The 17,420-nt window shown below is 45.3% G+C and overlaps 1 protein-coding gene across 2 annotated transcripts in view; it reads right to left on the bottom strand.

Annotated features, from left to right (window-relative positions):
- Positions 1-11,466: 11,466 nt before the first annotated feature.
- The window catches only part of PHLPP1 (PH domain and leucine rich repeat protein phosphatase 1), a 141,723-nt gene continuing 135,769 nt past the window's right edge, over positions 11,467-17,420 (bottom strand). For both annotated transcript variants that reach the window (XM_014941018.1, XM_014941019.1), the window contains exons 16-17: positions 15,491-15,719; positions 11,467-13,552 (exon numbers count right to left, since the gene is read on the bottom strand). In XM_014941018.1, the coding sequence (XP_014796504.1) occupies positions 12,419-13,552; positions 15,491-15,719 (1,363 nt within the window). In that variant the 3' untranslated portion in view covers positions 11,467-12,418. The remainder of the gene's footprint in view (positions 13,553-15,490; positions 15,720-17,420) is intronic.

Below are 17,420 nucleotides of genomic sequence, written 5' to 3'. Positions count from 1 at the left end.
GCTGCAGATAAGAATGTATAAATCTTAAGTTAGTCCTTAAATACATGCGGAATAGGAATTTTAATCTCAGCTTCTTACTCTGCCCCCTTCATTTTCAAATGCTTGCCTCCCGCCCCTGTGCAATAGCAACAGCCCTCTGGGAACATCGATTCGCTTTCCTTTTTCCATCTGTGTGTGGTAAAGGCCTCAGTTCTTACAAAGTCTTTAGAGAAAGGTACGCAGAGTTTCCCTCTGCACTGTTGCTGTAGTGTTTCTCCCTCGGACACTTGGGTTCACCACAGTCAATCCATTTTGGGTCCCTTTCTAGATAACAGGAGCAACAATATGCATTTTGTGGGAAGAGTCAAGAAGTGGCTGCTAGTTACAGGTGCTCAGCTGGGGACTCCTGGGGACTTGCTGCCCTGAGCATCCAGTAGGTCCCAGTCGCTTTCTCTCAGCTCCTCATCCAGCTGCACTCACCATCCCCTTGTGTTTCAAACCTCAGTTTATTCCATGTATCTAATCTAAATCTGCCCTCTTTTAGTTTGAAAGCATTACCCCTCATCCTGTCACTAGAGTCTCTGGTGAAACGTCTCCATATTTCTTATCAGCCCTCTTTATATGTTGAAAGGCCACAATAAGGTAGCCTTGGAGCCTTCTCTTCTCCAAGCTGAATGACCCCAACACTCCTATCCTGGCTTCACAGGAGAGGTGTTCCAGTCCTCTGATTACCTTTGTGTCCCTCCTCTGGACATATCTTTCCTGGTCCATGTCTTTCCTGTGTTAGAGACCCAGAGCTGGATGCAGTACCTCAGGTGGGATCTCCCAAGAGTGGAGAAAAAGGGGACAACCACCTCCCTCGACCTGCTGGCCACGCTTCTTTTGATGCAGCCCAGGATACGGTGGCTTTCTGGGCTGGGAGTCCACATTGCCAGCTCATGTCCAGCTTTTCATCCACTAGTACCCCCAAGTCCTTCTTGGCAGAGTTGCTCTCAATCCCTTCATCTCCCAGCATGTATTGGTACCAGGGGTTGCCCTGACCCAGGTGCAGGACCCTGCACTTGGCCTTGTTGGAACTTTGTGAGGTTCACATGGGCCCCTTCCTCAGGCCTTGAGATCCTGATAAGTCCCTCTGGATGGCATCCCTTTCCTCAAGCATAACAACTGCCCCACTCAGCTTGGTGTCATCCAGAAATTTACTGAGGTCCTGAAGCACTACCAGCAGAGGGACCACAAAGAAAGACAAAGCTCAGTGATTGCCAGCTTCTTGGAAGCTTTGTGCCTCAAACGTGTTTCCTTCCCTGCCACCATGAAGAAAGATCACTAGGAAATAAACATCAGTGTTGTTTCCTCCGCTCAACCTTCATGGAGGGAAGAGTAGAAGAGAGGAAAAATCCCCGAAATAGTCCTCAGAGGACTAGGGCAGGGAAGAAGCAGCTTTCCTTCCCCTGGGGGTGAAGGGCGAGTCGTGGCCCAGCAGCGCAATCCAAACAACCCTCCTCCCTGCCTGCACACCGTCATCACCTGCAGTCTCTTTTTGGTGAGAGGGAGCCAGCTTCCCCACTGTCACCACCCTCAGTTTATCACCTCCTGCGAGGGAAACAGTGACAGCAAGGGTCAAATCTGTGCTTCCCTGAGAGGTTGTCTTGTGGGCAGGCAGCTTCTCATCCTAAAAGCCTTGGGCAGCCCCACCACCAGTGCAGCAGGAAGCCTTCTGTCACGCCGAGCTTATTCTGAACTTTCAAAAAGAGGACTAAAATGGCCACCATCCCCTTCCCCGGAGATGCTAAGGACCAGATGCAGGGTGAACTGGAGCTGCCTGACAGGAGAAAAGCCCCATCGCAGATGATGGGTCACCAGTGCAAGGTGCTGGGGTGAGCTGAGTAATTAATTTATCTCGGAGTTACCTGCGAGACTCTCAGCCAGCCCCTTCGGGTCTGAACCGTCGATGTGCATCTGTCTCCTGCAGCACAGGGGCGAACAGCGCGAGTCAGTCAGAGCTACAGCTCCAGCTGAGCTCAGCGGCCATTAGCCATCCACAAAGGGACACCCTCCCCACGAAGAGCCTTGGAGAAAAACAATCTCTCTCTGTCAAAATGTGTCTCCATGCCCTCATTTTGAGGGCAAAACAAAGGGCAGAAAATATTTAGGGTTACTATATTAGGGAAAAAAAGGAAAAAGAGAAAGGGGAGGAAAAAGAGAAAGGGGAGGAAAAAGAGAAAGGGGAGGAAAAAGAGAAAGGGGAGGAAAAAGAGAAAGGGGAGGAAAAAGAGAAAGGGGAGGAAAAAGAGAAAGGGGAGGAAAAAGAGAAAGGGGAGGAAAAAGAGAAAGGGGAGGAAAAAGAGAAAGGGGAGGAAAAAGAGAAAGGGGAGGAAAAAGAGAAAGGGGAGGAAAAAGAGAAAGGGGAGGAAAAAGAGAAAGGGGAGGAAAAAGAGAAAGGGGAGGAAAAAGAGAAAGGGGAGGAAAAAGAGAAAGGGGAGGAAAAAGAGAAAGGGGAGGAAAAAGAGAAAGGGGAGGAAAAAGAGAAAGGGGAGGAAAAAGAGAAAGGGGAGGAAAAAGAGAAAGGGGAGGAAAAAGAGAAAGGGGAGGAAAAAGAGAAAGGGGAGGAAAAAGAGAAAGGGGAGGAAAAAGAGAAAGGGGAGGAAAAAGAGAAAGGGGAGGAAAAAGAGAAAGGGGAGGAAAAAGAGAAAGGGGAGGAAAAAGAAAAAAGGGAGGAAAAAGAAAAAAGGGAGGAAAAAGAAAAAAGGGAGGAAAAAGAAAAAAGGGAGGAAAAAGAAAAAAGGGAGGAAAAAGAAAAAAGGGAGGAAAAAGAAAAAAGGGAGGAAAAAGAAAAAAGGGAGGAAAAAGAAAAAAGGGAGGAAAAAGAAAAAAGGGAGGAAAAAGAAAAAAGGGAGGAAAAAGAAAAAAGGGAGGAAAAAGAAAAAAGGGAGGAAAAAGAAAAAAGGGAGGAAAAAGAAAAAAGGGAGGAAAAAGAAAAAAGGGAGGAAAAAGAAAAAAGGGAGGAAAAAGAAAAAAGGGAGGAAAAAGAAAAAAGGGAGGAAAAAGAAAAAAGGGAGGAAAAAGAAAAAAGGGAGGAAAAAGAAAAAAGGGAGGAAAAAGAAAAAAGGGAGGAAAAAGAAAAAAGGGAGGAAAAAGAAAAAAGGGAGGAAAAAGAAAAAAGAAAGAAGGAGAATGTCTCCCCACTGATTCTGCATCCCACCACTGAGTAACTTGCCATGAAGTTTCCATCGTGGTGGGACTGTGTACCTTTGAGTGCCCCATTTTCCTGAATGTCTCCTTTATTCAAACAGTAGTTCATAAGAGGAGTTCAGTCTGGGGGAAATCTTGTCCAGAATAGAGTGAACCAGGATCTGAAGACACGGGCACCTTGTCTCAACACAAAAAAGCAAAACCATAAGGGGTGAGGCTGGAGAGGGGAGAGGGTATTTACTCCTCCAAAGAGACTGAACTGAATTATTTGTTAAATGTAAAGGTTGTGTTATCCAGAACTGCAAATCCAGCCCTGCTGGAAGATGAGCACGTGTTAGGGCACTGCCCTCCTGCTGCTGACCAGCCATAAGGAGGAGGGACCTTTGTATCCACCCACACAAAGGAAATTTTCAAGTAAGCATGAACAGCTTGCTTGGTTTTAAGAGAAGAAAGTGTCCCCTTGTCACGTGTTTAAGACAACATTCCCAGAATATATTACATGTTATCACGATCTGAGCTTTTTCCATTAGTTCTTCAGACCAGTTTGGGCGTATCCGATGTGGAGAAACAACGAGGGGCACAAACCGGTTGTGCAGCGGCAGAAGCTGAATCCAAGGCTTAGTGTGAAGAAAAGCCGGGATCTCAGTTTACATGAGACACTGTTTTAAAGTGACGAGAACACATACGGGGATCAGAGTACCAAAGAACAGTCTGAATGGAAATTGTCCTTTCGTAATCCGTGTATTTTACTCCTGGTGCAGACTTATCTTCATTAAAGTTACTCTTCTGGTAATTTTCCACCACAATTTACATTCACAGTAAGGGAAGTAAAGCTACAGATCCACAACAGGCCATCAGTAACTCCCATCTCTCCATTACATCTGCAGAACTTGCGTGTCTCCTTTTCTTTCTCAAGACTCGGGCAAGTTATTGGAGGGGACGACGACCGCGCCGTACGTGACAGCTGTGACATCCGTCCTTACTCATCTCTCTCTCAGCACCCACCCCTGAGAGAAGGTGGGGCTCAGCGCAGTGCAGCAGCTCAATGCCAGCGCAGCACAGAGTGTCACAGATGCTCACCCTCACCCCTCGTAAATAAAACATGAGGCTCCTTGCAAGGTCCGCAGCGGGTTGTCAGGGCCTTTGATGTAATTGGTTTTGGCGTGTGACACTGCAAATTGAGCAAGTTAGAGAGGATGCCCTTCATTACTACAAATGGTCTATTGATTTCCAGCCATGCCCTTCGCACCCAGACCTGCACCTGCCACTGGACGTCCCCAAACTCTCAGGCCATATTGAAGCACGCATGCCTTTTACAGGTAATTAGTTTTTCAGAAAAGCTCGTGAGACAGATGCACACAGGTAAGGACCACATGTTTTAAGCAGGCTTTAGAAAATTCAGTTATGGTTTGGATGTTACTTTCAATACTACAAGAAAAACTGTATAAAGGAGGTGTTCAGGCATTTATAGGTATATCAAAACCTCAAATTTTTACTATCCCATGCTAACCTTCCAAGATAAATATGGATAATGGAAGTGCAGGAAGAAAAAAGGAACCTTGAATCTGCCCAGGTGTTTTGTGAAAATTGGAATTTCATCAGCTGTGAAGACACTACGTGCACTGCATATACACTACTCACAGGCTTCCCACCATACCCAGATTTATAGCTTTAAGCATAGCTTCGTACTATCATCTGCACACCCACACCACTTCTCGCCCACACCACAGCAGCCCAGATCTGCAAGCAGGAAGGACCCACCACAGCGACTTCCAAATATTCAGTATTTTAGGGCAGGATTCTTAGCACAGAACAACGGGAGCCATGAGACACTGAAAGAGCTGGTGACAGAAAAACCAGTGAGTTTAAGACTACGTGGAGGTTACCTAGCATTCCTAGTCACCATAACGGGGGCACAAACAATAAAAAGGGTTCTTTTTCTTCCTTCAGATGGCAAAAATATCTCCCCAACAAGATGGCCCTGTGTCCCCAAGCAACTTAAAGGACATTCAGAATTTTACAGTGCTGTGGAGCAGCTCTGATGGTGAAGATTAGGCAATTTATTGGGCCAAATAAATAAGGCACAGTCTGATCAAGATCTCATTGCCCGTTCGCTATGACTACTTGAGGAGCTTGCATAGACCCTTCATCTTACCTGGCAGCACTGCAGCTGCTCCACTGGGCAGTAGCAGGTCTACCTTCCATGGCTCCCTCAGCCCTCGCACCCTTGTTCAGACCTGGAGTGGTGGCTTCTAAGGAGGCTTCAGGAGGCTTCAGCGTGTGTGTGAGTCCTCGGGCTGTAGGGAGCAGCTCCCTGCTCCCTCAGTGTCGCTGCCCTGCTGCCGTCTGTTGAGCTGAAGGAAGGCTTCTCCCCACCACCGGTGTTCCTGCACGATGTTGACCTCGCAGGATGGTGTAAGATGCACCCCCTACACTGGCACCATCCAAGGATGAAGATGCAGCAGCTCTGGTCCTGTCCTGCAGTAACACGAGGGGGAGCCCTTGCAGTTTTCAATTAACAGAGACAGCGGCAATCCGCCTTTTTCTACCCCAAATACAAAGGCTCAGCTCCTAATCAGAAAAAAAAAAAAACAAACCAGGAGGCCTAAACACATTTCTTATCTTCTTCACAAGGAGACCACTTCTGGTTCAAACAAGCGCAAGCCACAGATCAGTAGGAGAGGGGAAGGTCACTTGCTACGGATCTCTTCCCCACGCATTCCCATTTCTGAAGTGAGGCAAGGGTGGACCTCAGGCTCCTTTTTCCATGTTCTGACATAATTTGTCATTTCAACGCACTCCAAGAATGCTGGGGAAGGACACTGCTGCTCCCCGAGCTGACTCTCAATAGCCTTGAGGCCAAATTTTGCCCAACAAATGACAGAACAGGATAATCTCTTGAACCCTCATTAAATGATCCTACTGCAAACCCTGGTTTTGGGGAGCTTTGCTGCTTTCAGGAGAACAGCTTTGGCCACTGGGCCACACGCATCAATTGGTCTTCACCTTCAAAAAGACACAGCAGGTTTTGCTGTTCCTTGCCACCCAATTTTAAATACAGTTGAGCAGAGCACTTCACTATTCTACACACAATACCCCACTATATATTCTCTAATTCCACTCATATTCTGGTTTTCAGGACCAAGATAAATACTAACTGCAAGTGCACCTACTGCAAATTTTTTTTTATTTTATTTTTTTACAAAATGCTGGTGTCCCTCTCCTTAGGAGAGATTACAATGAAAAAGCATCTTATGCACAAGTCACCAACTCACATACTTCTGCTGCACCAGCCTTCCTTCATAGTTCTGCATCCCAATTTTTTTTTTGAAGTATTCAACAGCATACATTTAATTAGCAAAACAATTCCATCTGTTCTGTGAGTCAATACTGACAACTTCACTGTTAAAATACACGTATTTCTCTCGGTGCAGCTGTGCTTAATCTAACAGGGGGAAGAAGAACTTGCCGTGCTCAGAGCATCGTATCTAGTACCCAGACTCCCACCAGGGGCTCCCAGAGGCCTCCTCAGCCCCATCTCTGGCCACTGCTGGTCCCTGGGACCTCTAAGTCACCTACGTACCCTAAACGCAGGTCTCCAAAGGCACTTCCACAGAACCACTAGTAAAAGACCCTTTTTTTAGTTGCTTGCTTAAGCTTCAACAAGTGACACAGAAGAACAAGCTGAGATGAAACGGGTGCCAAAGGCTGTGACAAGCAGCAGGACACTGGAATGGAGACCCTAATGGTGGACCGGGTAGCAAGAGCCAGCTAAAAACCACATCCACCAGCAGGCCCTACCTCAATACTGCCGACTTCATCCTCTCCCCACAGCCAAGATGCAGGAAACCAGGTGCTCTGGTTCTCCTACAGCAGAAAGCCTCGGGGGCTCCTCTAGTCCTGGGTGTCCCCGCTGGGGAGCAGCTCAGCCCAGCCTGTCCCAGGTCTCTGTCACATCGCAGTCATTACACAGCAGCTTCCACACCCCCACAGTGCCATCACGCTCCCGACGAGCTCTTGCCGATGAAGCGTCTCCCTTCAGCTGACAATATTAAGAAAACGTGGAAAAAGATGAGGTAGCGTCTGCCCCGTTCAGATCCTGCCTCAGCCATAACCCAGAGGGCAAGCTTAGCTCATCACGGGAGATGGAAGGTAGAACGAGATGTCCAAGTCAACCACAAGTGAATCCCAAATAGCCAGCCTGAGAGAAAGGATGCTCTAAAGGATGAACTGTCGAACTCAACGGGGATGGGAATATGAAGTCTGGAGAAAAGCAGGGACCAATCATTTAAACCAAGGACTTGAAGCAAATGAGGAATTTTTTCCCCCCACTGAGGTCCTAGATAAATTGTATACTGATTCTGACCTGCGGCGGCTGTTAATCCATGAAATATTTAAGGTTTTTCCACCCTCACCTTTTTCTTGAAATGGTTGTGAAGGTTTTTACTTGTTCCCAGGCAGATGATGAATTTTAACTTTTATCTTTCTATAGAATCATAGAATTGTCTAGGTTGGAAGAGACCTTTAAGATCATCTAGTCCGACCATCAACCTAACTCTGATAAAAAAACCATCACTAAACCATGTCTCTAAGCACTATGTCTGCTTGTCTTCTAAATGCCTCCAGGGCAGCAGTCTCTTACGTTCAGCATCTGAACCCTTACCCCATCAGCACCAGATGCAGCGTAGCCCTCGCCAAAACACGGGCAATCAGGAGGAAGACATTGGTGCATGCAGCACTCCGTAAAACCCTCACTGCAAGCAGTGCAAGCATGCAGGTAACAATTAAATCAGTAAGAAACAAATCAATTAATCCAACAATAGGGCAATAAATTGGCCCTGAGGCGAGTCACTTGAATTACCAAAGCAGGACAGTAAAGCAGGTTAACAGAAAAAAGTAAATGTAGAGTCATTTAACAGTCACCAAGATGTCCTGGTTCCAGCTGAGCCCAAAAGACCTTTTTTTTGTGTTCTTTTTTCTTTCTTTTTTTTTTTTTTTTAAACCAACTTCTGGCCAGGCAGCTCCCCCTGCAGCCAAAGCTCTGAGGGACCAGACCCCAGAGCACTGCTGAGAACTGCTCAGTTTATGACTTGAGGGCCCTCTTCTCTTAGAAAAGCTCATCTCCTCATGGACAGCAGGCAGCGTCCAGGGAAGTCAGGCTCACCGGGCTAAAGTTACTGTTCTGTTTACTCCTTTGAAACTTACTGAATCAATTCAAGCCTTTCTGCATCCCACATCCGTAAGCTGCTCTCTAGGTTACCCCCACCAAGCTACTCAAGTGAACACTTGCAAGCCTCAAGCTGCGAGGCTGAACCCAAAAGACATCACCCACAACTAGAGCAGAGAGGCAGAAATTGCCTCTGAAGGTGTGTGACACTTCATTAACACCCACCCCCACCTGAACGTGCAAAGTTATACTTAAAAAAAATAAATACATACAATTTGCTAGAAAATCAGGCATGTGAGTTGTAAGCACGATGGCTAGTGACCAGGCTGAGATCACTACAAAGAGACTACCTAGAGGCTAACACAGCAGGTGCTACAGCCACAGCACAACATTCTCCTAGGAGCGAGGGAGACAACCTGCGTGGCCACAGTGGGCTCACCCTGAGAGCAGTAAGCCAGAGAAATGCAATGTCACCATGGCACTGGTTACCAACAAGAAGATGGTGGTGCCACGCATTGAATGTGCAAGCAGAACACCAACGGGTTGTTCATGCACAAAAAACCACATTATGTTAGAGCACTATGGCAGAAAGCAAGAAAAGAGCTTTTATGCCAAAAGAAAAAAAAAGCTCACATATACAAGCACGTAAACAACTGAGTTACTTCTCAATCAATACCACCATAGCTTCCTATTTAAAGTTATCTTCTGGGAAATAATGTAAATATGCTTGTTTTTCTGCCACCAGCCATCTACCTCCTCCTGTTCATGCATTTCTGCTTGTGTCGGAAACAGCTATTGGCAAATCTCAAAGGACATGAAAGGTTTGGTAATAAAAGGCAATACAACCCTACATTTTCCCCAGTGGAAAGGCTGCCTTTCTTTGCAGCCCCCAGCCTTTGCCCCTGCTACAACTGTCACGTTCTGCAAACAAATCCACTCTTCTGTTCAAGTCAGATAGCTCCTGGCAGGTGAAAGTTGTGTAAAATACACTGTGCACTTAATCATAAAATTGTGTGAGATAGTAATGCACCTGCATGAAATCAATGACTACAGTCTCAGTCCTCACAAGCAAAGAACACACTAACCCTCTTCCGTGGAACAGGACAACAATGTCCAGAGAAGTCACAAGTTACAAAAACTGTACCTTGTTTTCCAAGTCCCAGTTTGAAGTCAGAACAAAATACCTTTTGCCCTTGTTTAAAAATAAATGCTAAACTTTCCAAAGATGCTCCCAGCCATCCAATCTACTGATCTAGTTCAGCACGTTAGGGAAAACCCAGCAGAGAGATGAAGAAGTCCCTATGAATGCATCAATCCCTTGCGCTGTGAGTTGTTAAGACAGGCTAGGAACGCAAGTGTCATCTTCAGGCAGAGCAGAAACAGGTACAGCTGTAGCAAAGGTACAGCTCCTCAGCCAAAATCCTCTCATGTTGATGCTACAGAAGCCCCAAATTTAGACAAGGTACCATGCTGAAAGTGGCAGCATCTGGTGGCTGTCAGTTCTGACCATGTAGCTTTCAAGTTACCTTATGGGCATAAGAAGAGAAACTGCACTGTTGTAAGCTGCTCAGGCCACGGGGGCTGGCAAGTTCTTGAAGCGTGTCCTTCAAAAGAAGGGAAGGGAAAGTCTTTATGAAGCCCACGTGCATATACTCCTCTCCACATGAGAAAAGGGGACAACCAGGAGTGTCAATTCTCAGTGCTGGGCCACGTGAAACATTAAACAGCACTCAGCTCACGTGAAACATTTCCCCTTCCACCCCTACCCTGACCTCTGCTCCTCTCCAGAGTCACCACCTGTACAGCTCATCCTGAACAGAGACCACAGACAGCGGCAGCAAGATTACTCCTCTACTGCTCTGCCAGCACTGGGCGTTACACAGAAGAGAACTGCCTTTTTTATATATATATTTTTTTTTGTAAGGTACAGAGAATTTTCCAGCTTGCTCAGGAAACCCTAAACCTGTAATCACTTGCCTAGGCCATGGCAGTGTCCTTGCTAGTTATCACTGTCAGCCTCAAGCAACATCTGAACAGAAAGAAAATAAATAAATAAATAAAACCCAAACAAAAAACACTTTCCAGGGACACCAAGGGAAATGAATCACTCGACAAAATTTGAAACAAAGTGTTTACCAAAGAACATCTGAGAGCGACTAGCCAATGAACCATAAACTTTTTTTTGTTTAAATACATTATTTAATGAGTTTTCTTTAAGAAAGAGATATTTGAAGCTCAAATTACAATAAAGTACAATCTTCTAGACCTACAGTAGACAGTGCTATAAACATTTACCAAATTGGGTATTTTCACTTTTGCTCCTCTGCTGTTATTGTTATTATTTAAGGAAAAGCAACTCAAAATCTCTTGTTAACACACTCCCACCCTAACCTGGCCATTTCACCATAGCACAGAATGAGGACAACAGCCTCTTACCACAGTCCTCTCCCAAAACACAGACCAAATGTCAAGCAGGAGCAAGACGCTGCCATGATCACACGCTACTCCAGCTTTTTAAAGAATGACAAGTAAAACAGAGCAGTTGGTTGGAGACAATACTGAAAAAGGGGGTTGCTCCTTTCCCACAGGAATCACAAAAAATGCCAAAAGTCAAACTGCCCTTGAACACAACGTTCATTCAACATATTTAAGCAAATCTGAGTTTACACAGGTAGCTCTGAGCTCACTTTTCTACCTTCTCCCTCTATTTTCCCTCTTCTCTCCATATCCAATGTTCTCTTTCTCCCTTTTCTTAGCCTGCATTATCCCTTCACCCTTTCTACCTTCCGTTACTCGGTCCCAGCGGGATAGGGCCAGGGCACTGCTCCTCTTCAGTCTTCTGGCATTGTCAATACTGTGGCAAAGGGCAAATCAATAGCGCTGAATTAGTACCGAGAAAGAAAAAAAGAAACAAGTCAATTCCTCAAAGGGTTGTTTTGTATCTTTTAAAGGCCATTTTGCACGGCCTTTACATTCTGAAAGTACACGTGAGCTTCTGCAGTTAGTGTAAAAATGCGATTGAGCTGAAAAAGTTTCAACACTTGTCGGTTCCAACCGAGCAGAGGCTGGTGAAGCACAGCAAGCTACTGTTTGAAAGCTGCTGCTCAGCTAGTCAGACATAAAAGCAGACATGAGGTGTAAATTTCATATTTATTATAACAAAAATTATGACATGTTCATTTGTGCATTCGGCTTTAATATAACTCTTGGTATGTAAATGTTCTACAGCAAATGAGCTCTATACAATCCATGCTGGTTGTGGCAGCAGTAAGGAACACAAACAAAACGTGTCTGCAGAAGTAAGGAAAGAAAGAGACCAGAGGAAAAAAAGTGGGTTTCTTTAAATGGTCTGCACCATCTCGGCTCTAGCTATCGTGTACACAGCCACCCAGTCCGTTCCCTTCAATGACCATGGCCCAAAGAGTCGCTTAAGAAAAAAGGTCAATTTGTAAGGTTGTGTCCTTAATGCCAGGCTACAAAACATGTAAGCATCACTATACAACACTGAGCTATTTACAGGAATTTCCCAATCAGCTGTTCTCTCAGAGAAAATTAGTGAATCTCAGTGACTTAAGTCACCTGAAAGAGTAAAGCAACTCCTAGGAGTTAGTCTCCATATTCTACAAATGTCTATCATTTTCAAGACCAAAAAAAGCCTTTTCTCTCAAAGAAATACAGTATTACAATATTACTTAAATCATTTAGCATTGGCTACTGCCCTGCTTTTCAAACAAAACAAACAAGCCATTTTAAAAAATATTACATCGTCATCTGTTTCTCAGCAATATATTAAACCTTTTCATTATTTTTTATTATTTTTTTGTTTTTTGTTTTTAGACTTGATATGTTAAGGGAAGGTTAACTATTTCAAACTTTACCGGTCAAGCGTCTCTAGGAAGAAAGTCAATGAATATTAAACCTAACAAACTGAAAAGCTGCAGTTATCTGTAGTGGCAGGATAAGGAAAAGGAAGTATATAAAGGAAAAGGATAAGGAAAACCCCTGCTGTAATGCGAGCCCACCGGGTCCCACACTCAAGTCTCCTTGTTTGTTAGTTTATATGTGAGCAGTAAATAGAGTGGGTCATAGTGGTGTATCGTAATAGTCTGCCAGGTGGTCTGTTGGGTACTGCCGCTGCTGCTGTTGCTGCTGCTGCTGTTGTTGTTGTTGCTGCTCCTGGTGCTGCTTCATAATCTCCTTGACTTCTTCTTCAAGCTCTGGTGGGATGATGAACTGGTCGTCGGGATCGGGCTGCGCTGGAGCAGCAAAGTAGCCCCCTGTTTTTCGGAGTGGCGCATCCGTTGCAACTTCAATTAAGTTATGGCTCCTCTCTTGCGGCGCCACAGAACCGTTGCCCCGCCGGCGCCCTATTGTGCCCGTGGCAGAATATTCAGCTTTCCTGGGAAGGCCGGGCTCGTCTTCGTTGGCACTGATGACAATACCTTCGTCGCTGGCTTCCACCGGCACTTGGAGAAGCTGCTTCTCCTTGGCCCGGCTGCAATGGATGTCCACCTCCACTTCCACGCGGCTGCCGTTGGTGAACACCCCCTCAATGGGCTCCTCGTCGTCGCTGTCAAGGCCGTTGTCGGAGAAGGCGCTGGAGAAGGTAGCGCTGGAGAGCTGCCGCTGGAAGGAGTTGGAGAGGCAGACGGGGTGCAGCATGCAGCGCTGCTCCCCAGGGTAGGCCGGGCTGTTCTCATTCATGGCTACCTGGGGAGGCTCGTCAGAGGCCGTGGACCCCACCTCACTGCTCATTTCAGAGGTGGAGATCTCGCTGCTGATCTCCGAAGCCATGCCGCTGCTCGAAGACGGCATCCCAAGCGCGTCTGTTGGCCTGTCCTTGATGACCACGTTGACGGACTGGGGGAAAATGCCTGGGCTGGGGGGTGGGACCCCATTAAGTTCACAGCAGCAGAAGCTGTCCTCCGTCACATTGAGCTGAACCACGACGGCGCTGATACTGTCATTGCAGCCATAGCTCTGGGCCAAAGTGCAAAGCTTCTTGGCGGCTGCCAGCGCATCGGGCACGTTCCTGACTGCCTCCACCGCTTCGTCCATCGAGAGGCTGTCCCACAGCCCCTTGCTCCCCAGAATGAAGAACTCATCTTGCGGAGTTAGGGTGATGGACTGGACGTGAGGACGCGGCACAACGCTCGGGTGAAGGAAGGTGTACCCCAAGATTCTCGTTGAATCCGTCACACCATTCACTTTGCCATCCTGAAATTAGAAAGGGCAGGAAATCAGATACAAAGCAGACAAGGACACACAGCACCTGCATCTCCTGGCGTTTTGCTGATGGCTGCTTTTGCAGTACCCCCAACACTGCCATTTACAGATGAGAAGATGGAAGAGCAAAGTGACTTGCAAGGAGGTGACAGAGCTGGGATCAGAACACAGCCCTGGCTGGTTTGCAATCCTGTACACCCTACTGATTTGTGATCAGCATCACCTATGCACAGACCAACAAAGCAGAAGTCTGCAACAAAGAGCCATCTATTCTGCTCCTGCAGCTGCGAGAGCCAACTGGACTAATGTTTTACCAGTGAGTCAGACTTATCCCTCCTCCACCCACGATATCTGGCTTTATGCAAGGCAAAGCCACACACAGCTCCATTTGATATAAGGGCAGGTCATTCAGTTATGACTCTTCTCTTGCAGCTGTAACAATTGTAGGTTTCATCTTGGCTCATCATTTGGAAACAAAAGTTCATTTAAAAAAAAAAAAAGAAAAAGACTTTAAATGAAGCATGCAAGTCAAATGCAGCAGTCTGCATTTCTCAGTCAGCTGAATTGTAGTGAAATGTTTTACATGCCCCAATTACTTACTACATTTCCACTTAGATATGACATTTTCAAGGGGAGGAGCAGCAATATATGAAGGGAAAAATTCCAATGAAAATGGACATATTTGAGAAGTAAATCCCATAGGCGTCCAAATCCCAGGATCCTGTCCTGGTTAGAATCCAAGCTGCCAGAATAAGCAGAGCAAGTGTCTGAAACAGCAAGCCTGGCTATCTGTCAGCCTGCTGGGGATAGCTGCACCCAGCTAATTGTGCATTCAAGAAGAATGACAAAGGTAAGGATTTACACTCATTTGGTCCAGCTGATGACTGCAGTGGTTACTATCAAGCGGATAACCGCAGAAAAGCGAACCACGACTGAAAAAAAACTTCCCCTTTAAAACCACTCAGAAGAAAAAAAAAAACTTGTAGGCTTGTTAACTTCCCCATTAGAAGGCTGACAGCAGTGATAAGCCATCAACATGCATGAAATCAGTGAGTCATCTTAAGATTCAGTGCAGAATTTTCCCTCTTCCTCTATGGAAGAGCATAACGAGCGTGCCTCAGTGATGCACACTATGTTGGAGTGACTCCCTTGCAACTTGTCACGTTTGAGATCCCAGTCGTCACCTTTCTCTGGCAAGATCAATAGGTGCACAACTTATTCCACACACCACCACCCCTACACACACATGCACACCCTGCTCATGAGCAAACAGCAGTGAGTTTTCTGCCCTTTCCTCCACTGTTAGGAGGATTCAGTATTCATCTATTCCTATGTATGTGTCATACAAGGCAAAGCAAAACCGACATCAGTGGCTTCAAGCTTGTAAGAAAAGAACAAATAGTTTTTTCCTCTCTCATGGTTCAGCTGACCAGAGGCTGGGTTTTCCTTTTGGGCAAGTGCTCTCTTCAAGAGCTGCCTGTCAAAGGGCAACTCTGGGAACACAGGAGCTCAGACAGCAAAGTCAGCCTGCCAGGAGCAAGAAGTCTCCTAAGGGAAGGACAGCGCTGCTTCAAGTGCTCTGCCCTCTCATCCTTTTTGACTGGAGAGACTCTTCACGACAGCTCCAACGCAGCCAATTCCTCTCCCCACTAGGAGGAGGGTGTCTGCTTTCCTGTTTCAGCACAACACGCTCACAAGTTGCTCACACCCTGAAGTTAACTAAAGTCCAGCATGGCAATGGGATGGAAAAGCAACTGGACTGCATGATCATTTAACTGCATGGTATGAATCACCTTGAAAGGAAAAGTGCAACTCTGGAAACATACCATTAGAACTACCTCTTAGTTACTAACATCGACGTGTAATTTCATGCATTGCTGTGCAAATACCCTCCAAGGAAGTTGCAACATTCCCTAACTGTTCTCTAACCTCTGTGATGATGGCCTTATGCTGCTTAATCCTCTTCAGCTCTTCTTCACAACTCATCACGTAACACCTGGACAAAGGCAGAGGTTTCCCATTCCGGCAGAGAACGGTTTGGCACTTCCCCACGTTTGCTGAGGTTAGTGTGAAGCATCCACCAGGGTCCATGGGATCATGTTTTATATGGCAAAGGACAGCAGAGCCTCCAAGTTTTTGTCCAGCTGTTCCAAGTTTCCTGGAATTTAAACAAAACAATGATTGTTCTTTAATTGGAAAACAAGTGTTACGGGTACGCTGGAGAAACAGCCGCTGTTCTGCAATCACAAGCACTCAGGGCATTGACTCTATCGGATCACTGGGACAGAAACAAAAGTCTCTACTGAAGACTGGAACACTACAGAGCACTGCAGAGAAATCACGTGCAGCTCTCGGGCAATGTATTATTTACACATATGCAGACACTCAAATATGCTTGATTTTAGAGGAAAAAAAAATCTTTGCACTTTAAAGAGTTGCACAGTTGTCTCTTCCTTTGCATCTTAAAGATGTTTGTTTTAAAGGTCAAATTCAGGGAAGCAGAGAAGGTTACAAAAGCACCGAGGACTATTAAATGAGTACAGGTAGAGCCTAGAACACGTCTCCCTATCATCCAGCTGATTCTCTGGCTTCTAAAGCTACAGATTTTACTACAAAAATACTAAATTCTAACTGTAAAAACTCTATTTTTGAGCAAAAACAGAAGGCAGAAATTAACTGGTTTGTGATGTCTTCAGAATAATGCTCTTAAAGTATCAAATGATGACCAAAAAAGCACAGTGGCTGTTAACTCCACTGTTAAGGCAGCATGCTTTTCATTTACCCTGTCAGTTACTAACCTGTTAAATAGGTTCCTAAGAAATACTTAAGCCTCCTGTTTTAGCAGGAGTCATAGTGGAAAAAAAAATCTATGGATAAAACAGTTTTCAGAAGTAAATCTTTTTAGTAAAAAAAGTCTTCATAATCCTGTCATTACAATGTTAAGTTCATTTCAATACTAGATTGTGAAAAAAGTCCATCCTTCCCAGTATCTTGTTTATCAGGGCCTTCTCCTATAGTAAGTAGGAATTACAGTACTTGGAAAGCCAATTATAAAGGTTACTGAATTTTAAGGCTATTTAGGTGTAGCTGACAAGAATTTTTGATTCAAAATCCTGGGGAGAGAATGCACAGCTACATCTGTAACCAACCTTCAATGTGCTTTTTTTATTTTATTTTTTAAAAATAGATTTCAGGAGTGTTGCCTATCGTCTGTAATAATCCTCAATGAATGGTTAAATACAACTGGAATGAATACTATTTCTGGTTCCCCAAAGAAGTGGTTAGCTTATTTTGACTTGAGACCAAAAAAAAGAAAAGCAGCAGCTTTCTGTAGGAATGCACATTCCTGTGAAATTGCATTAGTAGTAAACAAAACTCCTTAATAAGTACTTTCGATATTCAAATTTGCTATTATTTTTTCATATTTTATGTATATGGCAACCACCTTCCCAGCTACTGGTTTAAGGCAGTTATAAGCAATTATGGGAAAGAAGCATTTTCTCTCATGTGTGCAAGGCTCAATACCACCCCACTGCTTCCGTGTCTTTCCCAACACCAGAACTTCAGTATTTTTCCAAAGGTGCAGCAATTGGGCCATAAAAGCAATGCTACTTTTAACTTGATCCATTTCCTCAGTCTCTAAGCTGCTTATTTGCTTTCTCCTTTGTTTCCCTGACCTCTTCTCTCTCCTTTGTTCAATTCTCTTCGTACTCCTCCTCCTCCTCTCAGTGTCTCCCCAGGCACAATTTCTTCTTCTGTCAAGAACAGCACACACGCAGGTTTCCAAACCGCTACACAGAGCTACTATTACACTCACAGCTATCATATCACAATCTATTTGGATGAGTCCTGCTCAAAT

This window comes from Calidris pugnax, unplaced genomic scaffold (assembly GCF_001431845.1).
Source record: "Calidris pugnax isolate Ruff unplaced genomic scaffold, ASM143184v1 scaffold8, whole genome shotgun sequence".
NCBI lineage: Eukaryota > Metazoa > Chordata > Aves > Charadriiformes > Scolopacidae > Calidris > Calidris pugnax.
Note: the sequence above shows the minus strand (reverse complement) of the source record. Positions and strands in the feature narration are given on the sequence as shown.